A 10,187-nucleotide genomic window follows, 5' to 3' on the forward strand; every position below is an offset into this window, starting at 1 on the left:
TGCAACCTTCATCCCCCAACCCCCCGCATCCGCGTGCATTTTTTGAAATGCATAAATGTTGCTCGCCTTAATTGATTGAGTCACAGGGATTTTTTCCCCCTGCTTTTAAGTGCCATACTCCTCTACCTTTCAACAATCATTTTAATATATAGTCAATGGCTCTTTGTGGACGGGACAAAAAGCAACTACGCGCAGTTGTTGAATAGACTTTGCGCTGGGCAAAGACAGGTTAATCGAGGGCCGCATCGCGAAAACAAGCGAGTGTTGTATGTTTGCACTGAATCCAAATGTCTGCATTTTCCTAACTAAATCAAAGGGAGTGTTATTTCTTTTTCTGCTCACTCATCTGAAGGTAAGTAAATTTTCTCTGGCGATCAAAAGCCTGGTCGGCAACAAAGACCGCGCCCGCTTTTTCCACCGTCCTGGTGTGGCGAGTTGCGGAATTTCAATAACTGTGACAAGGGTGACTGATTTGTGAACTAGAAAAGGTTTGAATGTCACAAAATTTACATTGGTCCTATCTATCGGAGATTTAAATACCAAAAAAGTATTCGGGGATTTCTAGGGAGCTTTGGGCAGTCCTGAAGAACAATGGCGCGTTGGGAAATTTACAGTTTTACCTGAATGAAAGGGGCCCGGGATGGGAACAGGAGTGTCCAGAGGGAGGGGTTAGCGGGGGCAGACAAGGGAGACTAGGGAAAAGAGAGAAAAGAATAGAATAACACAGGAGAGGAAAAAAGGAAAAATCGGCAACAATGTTTTCAATTTGCTAAAAACAACAACAACAACAACAACAAAAATCCTCAACCTGCAAAGTTAGGGCTCCCATCCACCTGGGCTTATTTTTGGGGAGGGGGAGGAAGGAGGGAGCAGGAAGCCTGATAGATTTGATAAAAGTGAGAAAATCGAGGCAACCAGTTATCCTGAGAAATCACATTTCTTGTAAAGAGAGAGTGGAGTGCCTGTGTGCTCCCGAGATCTTAAATTATAAACAGGAGGGGGACGAAGCTAGAGGGAAGCGAACTTCAAAAGGAGCAAATAACAAAAGCCTCCTTTGCTGCCCTCCAAGGCGGGGAGAGGGGGAAAGAAAGAAAAGAAGTTGCTGAATCGGGACATTCTGGAAGTGCCTTAGCTGTGTTTACCAGCCCCATCCCCGCCTCCTGTTCTCGGAGACTCCCGAAGTCGCTAATCGCTCAGCTAAGAGCAGGTTTGAAGAAGGACAAGATAGAGAAGGAGAGAAACAGAGATAGAGATGGAGAGGAAGAGAGAGAGGGAGAGGCATAAGAATAAAGAGAGAGAGAGAGAATGTGCATGACTACGAAAAGGAAAAGAAATCGTGGCAAAAATGTTTTTCCATGAGAAGAGGGAAAATTTTGGCTAAAAAAAAAAGTTGCTACTCCTGGCAGCCCTGTTTGTCAAAAGGGGATGTCAAGCTCTTTACAATACCTGGGATTGATGAGGCGGGCGGGCCAATGAACGGCGCGCGGCGCCTCGGCGCGCCCTCCGTTGCCGCGGCGGCTGCGGGCGGGGGGAGTGCGGGCACACCAATGGGCGCCCGCGTCAGCAGCACGTGACGTCTCCCCCTGCTCCCATTCATCAAGGGGGGGACGGTGTCGTCCTTTCAATTCATTTATCTGCAGGAATGATTGCTGCTATCAGTCTCGCGCTCACCGCCCGGCTGAGGAGGTGAAAGTTTCTCCCCAGGAAGATAAACCGCAAAAGACAATATTGTGCATGATTTGCGCCTTTTCTTTGGCTTTTCCTTTCTTTCTTTTTTTCTCCCCCTCCCTTTTTTTTTTTTTTTTTTGCAAAAAGCAGAGGGGGAAAAAGGAGAGTGAAGGAGCGAGGAGGCGAGCCTGAGAGAAAGGAGAGAGAGGGAGAGAAAAGAAAGGGCGAGGGGCTAGTGGAGAAGTGAGGAGGGGCGTACGGCGCGAGGCGGAGAGAGGGCGAGCAGTCGCGGCTCCTGCGCTCACATTCCTCTATGCTACAAATCCGGGAGGAAGTTTTTTTGGGGGGCTGAGATGCTCCATGCCTTTCCTTGGGCAGCCTTGACGCGGGATCCTCTCGGCAGAGACTGAGCGGCGAGAAAGTGCGAGCCGGGCCGGCAGGGTCTGCTCGGCGGGCGCCGGAGCCCGCCTTGCTCGCGGCCCGCAGCCGTCCGGCTTCCCCGCGCTTGGCCAGGCGGGAGCCCGGGCGCGCCGCGCCGCTGCCTGCCGGCTAGGACTTCGCGAGGTGGGTCGACTCCTCCTCCCTCCTCTTCTTCTTCCTCTTCTTCCTCCGCCTCCCGTTCCTCCTCCTCCTCCTCCTCCTGTTTTTCCCTTCTCGGCGGGCGAGGGTGGGGGGGGCGGGGGAGGCCGGGGCTCGCCCCGAGCAGCCACGATGCTCCTGGACGCTGGCCCCCAGTACCCTGCGATCGGCGTGACCACCTTTGGCGCGTCCCGCCACCACTCGGCGGGCGACGTGGCCGAGCGCGACGTGGGCCTGGGCATCAATCCGTTCGCCGACGGCATGGGCGCCTTCAAGCTCAACCCCAGCTCGCACGAGCTGGCCTCCGCGGGCCAGACGGCCTTCACATCGCAGGCTCCGGGCTACGCGGCTGCGGCGGCCCTGGGACATCACCACCACCCGGGCCACGTAGGCTCCTATTCCAGCGCAGCCTTCAACTCCACGCGGGACTTTCTGTTCCGCAACCGGGGCTTTGGCGACGCGGCGGCTGCAGCCAGCGCGCAACACAGTCTGTTCGCGGCTTCGGCCGGGGGCTTCGGGGGCCCACACGGCCACACGGACGCCGCGGGCCACCTCCTTTTCCCCGGCCTTCACGAGCAGGCGGCGGGCCATGCGTCGCCCAACGTGGTCAACGGGCAGATGAGGCTTGGCTTCTCCGGGGACATGTACCCGCGGCCTGAGCAGTACGGCCAGGTGACCAGTCCGCGTTCAGAGCACTATGCCGCGCCGCAGCTGCACGGCTACGGGCCCATGAACGTGAACATGGCCGCGCATCACGGCGCCGGCGCTTTCTTCCGCTACATGCGCCAGCCCATCAAACAGGAGCTCATCTGCAAGTGGATCGAGCCCGAGCAGCTGGCCAACCCCAAAAAGTCGTGCAACAAAACTTTCAGCACCATGCACGAGCTGGTCACGCACGTCACCGTGGAGCACGTCGGCGGGCCAGAGCAGAGCAACCACATCTGCTTCTGGGAGGAGTGTCCGCGCGAGGGCAAGCCCTTCAAAGCCAAATACAAACTGGTGAACCACATTCGCGTACACACGGGCGAGAAGCCCTTCCCCTGCCCCTTCCCTGGCTGCGGCAAGGTCTTCGCTCGTTCTGAGAACTTAAAGATCCACAAAAGGACGCACACAGGTACGGAAACGGCTTTCCCTGACATCCCCCGCCCCCTATCCCGAGCCTGGGACCCGAAATCCAAAAGTCAGAGGCGGGGGTGAGCAAAAACGGCCTCGGCTGGGTCTGGAAGTCAGGTTCCAGCAGCCAGAGAAAGTGTGAACTGGTTTTTAGTTTGAGGCTTGAAATGCTAATAAAGTACAGAGGGGGTCGGACCAGAAGGATCTAGGGATATAGATTTTAAAATGAGAAATAAGAAACGCCGGGAGAGAAGAGTCAAGCATGGCTTTACGGAGCCCTTGGTGCGCGCGGAGCCGGGAGAGATGGCTAGCTGGCTCCGGCGTCTGCCGAGGCGCCAGCCGCTCCAGTTGCAGGCAAATCTAAATGTTTGCTTCAGGCCAGCATCATTCTCTACGCACCTTAGTGAGGACTTTGCCAAAGGAAGGAACTGAGGAAGTTGGAGGAAATCAGTGGAGGAGCATGGAAAGAAACAAAAACAGAGACAGAAAAGGGGGGCGTGGGTAGTGGCAAAAGCAAGTAAGTCGGGCCTGAGGAGGCTTTTGGTGGCTTACGCATATTTTAAGAGCTCCAATTCTAGTAGTGACTTGTTTGTAAGTAGGCTTCAGAAGTCAGGAGAGTCGGTAGACAGGGAAGTCCTTTTGGTCAATTAGATTCTGTGAGAAGGCTTTCAACACACCGAATGCCCTGAGTTGGCCTTTAGAAATAAAAGAAATCGGTTGGGAACAAATAAAAAAAAGTTCGCAGCGAGCTCAGGGCTGTAGCCTGGGTTGGGCAGGCCATTCTGAGTCTCTTGGGCTAACAAGGCCAGGAATCCAGGCTGCTTCCCTGTTCTGGTTCGCCCGGGTGTTTTCTGAGAACCGCACTTGGAACTTGGTGTTTAACGCCGGTGTCAGGGAAGAACTTGCGGCGCCGAGGTCTTGGCCCAGATTACCCTATAAAATGTGAGTGTGTATAGGGGGTGGGGTGGGGTGGGGTGGGGGCGGCGACGAGGGGGGTGCAGAGCGTCGGGGAGGGGGAGGGGGAGGAGAGAAGAGCAAAACAGCAGGAGAATCAGCCCAGAATGTGAAAATTAGAAACCGAGAGCTAGGTAGAAGCTGCCCGAAGTCATCTTGTATAGCCCCGGGCCGAAAAAGCAGCCACCAGCACTGCTGCTACTCTGGGATCTAAAAAACTACCAGCATTACTACTACTGCTAATAATAAAATAATAAAATCTGGATCTAATTGGATTAGAAGTTAAAATAGTTCAGATAGTTACAATTCCATTGCCTATATATGACTTTATTAAAGACCCGGGTTATGAGCTTGCAAAGTGCTAATGCTGGGTCGCTGCCTTTTTGTTTTGTTTTGTTTTTATTTTTTCTATTTGTTTGAATTTTTGAAAAGAGTGGCGGGGGTTGTTCTAACCAGAACTTTCTGTTTCTCGCCTTTCGCACCAGGGGAGAAGCCCTTCAAGTGCGAGTTCGAAGGCTGCGACCGACGCTTTGCCAACAGCAGCGATCGCAAGAAGCACATGCACGTGCACACAAGCGACAAGCCCTATCTTTGCAAGATGTGCGACAAGTCCTACACGCACCCCAGCTCGTTGCGCAAACACATGAAGGTAATCGCCGCGCTCTCGCCGCCGGCCTTGGAGCCAGGAGCCCGCTCAGCTCTGCGGCCGGGATCGGGCGGCGAGTGGCAGACGGGCGGTGACAGGAGCCGGTGGAGGCGGAAAGGCAATGGTTACTCTCCACTTAGTGGGGCTGGGCAGAGAGGGCGGGGGCTGGAAAAGGGGAGGGGGGCACCCAAGGCCGTTCTAAATTTACCGTTTAATAATAAAAGTCAAAGGAAGTGAGCACTTGAGCAGACGCTGTGACTGATGGGGAGCTAGGGCCGTCCCAGCGGGTTGATGCTGCCGAAGCTGTGGCCATGGTGGCTTGGCTGGCAGCGCTGGGCAGAGTTGGGGTCTTGCAGGCAGGCCTGAGCGCTTGCTCACCGAAACCTAAGCAAACAAATTTCAGCGGCTGAGGGAGGGACCGTCTCTGGCTCCGGCCTCACATCCAGCCTCCCAGTTCCCAGATCTATTTTCTTTTGTGAGTCCCGGGAGGCAGTGTCCCTCCCTGGAGCACTGCCTCTGCAGGGCCAGGCGGGACAAGCAAACCCAAGTCCCGCTGGTCGGGCCTCCCTTGAGTTGAAGGGGATCCATGGCTCGAGGGGCGGAGTGGGGGGCGCGCCGGGAGGCGGCACTCCGCCTTCACCCCTCCTAGGCGGCCGCCGCGCCGGCTCTTTATCTCCGTAAAAACGCGGCTTTATTCCCGCAGGTCCACGAATCCTCCTCGCAGGGCTCGCAACCTTCGCCGGCCGCCAGCTCGGGCTACGAGTCCTCCACGCCACCCACCATCGTGTCGCCCTCCACAGACAACCCGACCACCAGCTCCCTGTCGCCCTCCTCCTCCGCGGTCCACCACACAGCCGGCCACAGCGCGCTCTCATCCAATTTTAACGAATGGTACGTTTAAAATCGGAAACAAAACACCGAACAAAACCCTATTTAAGAGACTGAACACACACACGTATACAACATATTACTGAAAGAACCCTGAGCATCAAAACAGCCCTCACCCACACCCTCGCAATCCTATTTTTTCTAAACCTGCCAATAGACCCAGGACCGAGTAAGAGAGAAAAGGCACCGAACCTTTAAATTTCCCCCCTCTTTTTCTTTCCTTTTCTTTTTTTTGGCAAAGGCTTGGTAGCCAAGGGGTGGGGGGGTGGGGGGCGTCGAGGAGAAGGCGGCCGCCTGACCAAATGCCGCCAACCCTGAGGGCCAGTTTCTCCTCAGAATCCGAACAGGCTCTCTGGGATTCGGTTTTTCTTTCTTTCTTTCTTTCTTTCTTTTGCTTTGCATTCTTGTACATACAGAATTATTAGCTTAAAACTGTACTGTTGGATTCTGTATATAGTTATATCTCGGTTGGAACGGGCGGGTGGGATCGTGGCGTTGTGGTCTTTGCATTGGGGGAGGGGGGAGGGGCCCGGCGGGAGGGGGAGGGAGAGGGGAGGGGGGGTGGGTGGCCGAAAGCCAACTGTTTGTACTGAATGGCAAGAATGTTCTAGTAAATGTGTACCAAAATGTGAATTACTTTGTACGATTACAGTCTTCACGTCGACCTAACAGAATATTATTGGTATTAATGTGCTTTTTTTGTATAAAGTGCAAACATTTCGTCCCAAAGTCTAAGTACTTTAGTGCAGTAAAATGTTGTTTCACGTCCTGTCAAGAATTCGTATAGTACGAGCCTGGATCTGCGTGTCAAACTGTTCCATTTGTTTATGTAAAGTGATATTAAAAAAAGATATAAACTATAACTGTCCGTTACTTTTGGCAAAAGATACAACCACATAATGTATATAATTCCTAGTTTCCATATTTATCCGCATGTAAAGGGCCGGTTTATTCATGTTACAGCTATTCAATATTTATGGCTAGAAGAACTCGTATGTACACTTTAGTTTCCAGAACTGTTTGGTAACCTTTCGTACCTTATTAAAGATTCTTAAATCTCAGTGATTGTGGTAGGAATTTCTTCTTCACCCCCAGCAACCTGCTGCCTCTTCTGCCAGCCTTAGTGGGTCTCTGGAAAAGCTCACCAGTCTCCCTCGCCTTCCCTTTCTGTCATCGCAGGTCGTATAAACGTGATAAATGAACGCTACCCTGCTGGCTCTCCGAGAGGGTGTAATTAGTATTTATATCAAAATTTATGAAACAAATTTTCGGTCGCAGTATAATTTAAATGACCTTTGCAGACGTAGAATAACAACCATAAAAATAACAGAAATAGATTGCACAGGCGACATCAATATTAATGTAGGCGAATTGTCAGAAGCTCTGGGGCTCGCTCTGCAGCGTTGCAAATGAACTTGCAGCCGAGGGTTCCGCTATCCCCCAAATTAAATTCCCCGAGCTGAAACCGGGTTGCAGATTTACAATATCATATTTTAAATTGCTGTCTTCAATTAAACCATTTATGGCCATAACTAATTTTCAGGATGTCGATGCATGCTTTTCCAGGCCTTCCTTCTTTGTACAAAAGTAAACGTCCATAAAGCGTTTTACTTATATTTTTTCAAACGTGATGCTAATTTAAATTAATTACTTCCTATGATATGTTATTATTCCTATAATTTTGCCACTATTATTAGTTCTCTCGAAAATACATCTAGGGAAGAGAATTATTTTACGTAATTTGATTATCTTTCTATCTCTTTTATTTATTTCTCATTTACTTAAGAAATTCGTTCCATTGGCTGGCGTTGATACAGTAAATTTGTAAATGAGGAGACAATATAAAAAATCTAAATTACTTGTGCTTAATGACTGTAGCAGAACGCCTTTTCTCTAAATCAGATTGTCTTTCTTGCAGTTTAGTTTGATAGATTTGCAAGCTATGCTGCTCCCTCGAAGTTAGCTGCGCTGGTAGGAACGCGGGCTTCTTTGTCTCTGGTTGTAGCTTGCATGATCGCCCCATTAAGCAGACAACGTAGCTGGAGATCACAAATCAGGGCCTGGGCTGTAGCTACAAGGGTGTGGATGTGTCAGAGCAGGAGGCAGAAACTGACCTCAGTGTAGGCAAGGAGGAACCCAGACTTGCATTTTAACATACTATGTGCATTCAGGATGTCACGGGCCATATTGATCCTGAGAAGGAAGGCAAGAGGGAAAAACTCTCAAGAGGATGAGAACCCCTTAAGATACTCTCATCTATTTCAAAATGTACCATTGAGCAATTGCAAAATCAAAATGCTCAATTCTCTTAAAATTTTTTTGACTTGTCCTTTCATCACTTGCTATTTGTATATGTCAATTGTAGTCAACAAAGTTTTCTTAGATGAGGGGATTTGATGCACTTTCTGCAGCACATCAAAAACTGGGGATGGTGGTGTTTAACTTTTTAAAAAATGTTACTGTGATTTAGAGGAGTAAATATCAACCTCTCATGAAAAGAGCGCCACCTTGCAAGATTTGGTGAGATTTTAAGGAAGTTGAACACCTAAGCAGGAATAGCTGCTGGTTCCAAAAATTTGTGAGACCAAAAGCTGATCCTAGTTGGTTTTGGAGGTCTAAAATTGACTAATGGCATAGTATTTGAAGTGACTCCAGACATGAGGCCCCCAAATTAATAAACTGAAAGAGGAATACAAATAGCTCATCTCTTTAGGAAAGAAAGATAAACACCTCAGTTAATAATCCTTCCCCTTTCCTTTAGAGATCAGAATGTCTGAGACCCTGATAGAAGTATGATAATGACATCATCATCATCATAACAACAGTACCTTTGTAACTTTGTTAGTGCATTTAGGAAGGTAGTAAATGTGGGCATTTTTTCTTTGACCATTCCTGAAATAAGTTTACTTCTAATTTGGAAGTATAAATGTTTTACTATTTCTTATGTACCTGATGCCCTTTTAAACTTTAATATCACAGTAGAATAATTAAATATCATACTATGATATATGATTTAAATAGGATATTTTAAAGATAAATTTTATAGATATTTACTTCCAAACTGTTTCATATTTAAGAAAATTTTGTAGACACTGGAGGCCAAATACTTTTTTAGAAAAACATTTGAGAGGTACTGTGTTTGTGTTTGTGACTAATCTCACTCACAGGAAAGGAACTTTTATAGTAGAAGTTAATATTTATGTCAACCCCCTTTATGTATTCTCTTCTCCAACACTCACCATAGAGAAAAAGTCATTCATGATGTAGGTTTCCTAAAATAATGCTTCAAACTTAAATGTAGTCTATTATTGTTCTGGTACCTTTAATGTCTGCTTCTTGAGATGAATTCTTCATACTTTTCTTCATGGGCTATTAGGTTTTGAAATACATGAATGTGAACAGCAAAATATATTGTTAGACCCTATTTAGCAGCAGCTGAAGATGCTGCAAATGGCTGGTTTCTGTGTGTAGCTGTGGATTTTGATTTAGGCAGAAAGCCGTCCTGGTTCATATTTTGACTGCACTGTATTTTGTTACTATCAAATGATTAGAATGGCTAACAAGGTATTAAAAAGTTATACTGTGTCAACAAAAAATGTCTGAGTACAAGCAATCATATTTGAGAATTGAACAGGAACGAGTTGTGGTATGTGTGTGTGTGTACATTTATAGAGTAAGCATGTAAATATACCAGTACCACTTAAAGGAGGGCTAAGCAATTTTCAAACATTTCAAACCCTTTGTTTTCTTCTTCAAAAGCTACCCCCAACTGCTTTAAGCATTTACAGCTGATGATTTTGATTTTTTAAAGTCAAGCATTCAAGTTAACCTTTAAGAAGCAAACTACCTCCAAAAGAAAGATGTAACCTTTCAATTGCCCCATATGCTTAACATTTTTTTCTTTTTCCTTTTTTTTTTTTTTTTTTTTAGCTTTAGCTGACAATGAAAATAGCACTAACCTTCTTTACTGATGGGCCTGGCATTTAGATGTTTTTATTTGTTGATTGTGAAGTTTTCTCAGAACTTTTAAAGGGCTGGGGACAGAACTACATTCCCCAAATACCTTACCTGGCCCTGAAACCTTCCTGACGGTTCCCTTTTTGAGGTCAAGTAGTCATCAATGTCCTGGACCCCTTGTGAATCAGTGCTAGTGGAGTCAGTACCTGAGCATACTCACACTGCTTTCCAGGAAGCAGGCTGGGGAAGGCCCTGGTCCTTAAAGAGCAGCATCAGTTTAAAAATGGGTTGGGGAGTAACTATATGTGGTCCAGCAAACTCAAAATGAGGGCACTGAGCTTGTGCCTTTGATTATTTGTGAACTAGGATATGAAGTCAGCAG

The 10,187-nt window shown here is 48.2% G+C and overlaps 1 protein-coding gene across 1 annotated transcript; it reads left to right on the plus strand.

Annotated features, from left to right (window-relative positions):
* Positions 1 to 1,588: 1,588 nt before the first annotated feature.
* Positions 1,589 to 9,342, plus strand: ZIC1 (Zic family member 1). Its single transcript, XM_006202783.4, has 3 exons — positions 1,589 to 3,361; positions 4,800 to 4,963; positions 5,664 to 9,342. The coding sequence occupies exons 1-3, from the start codon at positions 2,380 to 2,382 to the stop codon at positions 5,859 to 5,861; spliced, it is 1,344 nt and encodes a 447-aa protein (XP_006202845.3). The 5' UTR covers positions 1,589 to 2,379; the 3' UTR covers positions 5,862 to 9,342.
* Positions 9,343 to 10,187: the final 845 nt, after the last annotated feature.

The sequence above is a fragment of the Vicugna pacos genome, chromosome 1, assembly GCF_048564905.1.
Source record: "Vicugna pacos chromosome 1, VicPac4, whole genome shotgun sequence".
NCBI classification, from domain to species: domain Eukaryota; kingdom Metazoa; phylum Chordata; class Mammalia; order Artiodactyla; family Camelidae; genus Vicugna; species Vicugna pacos.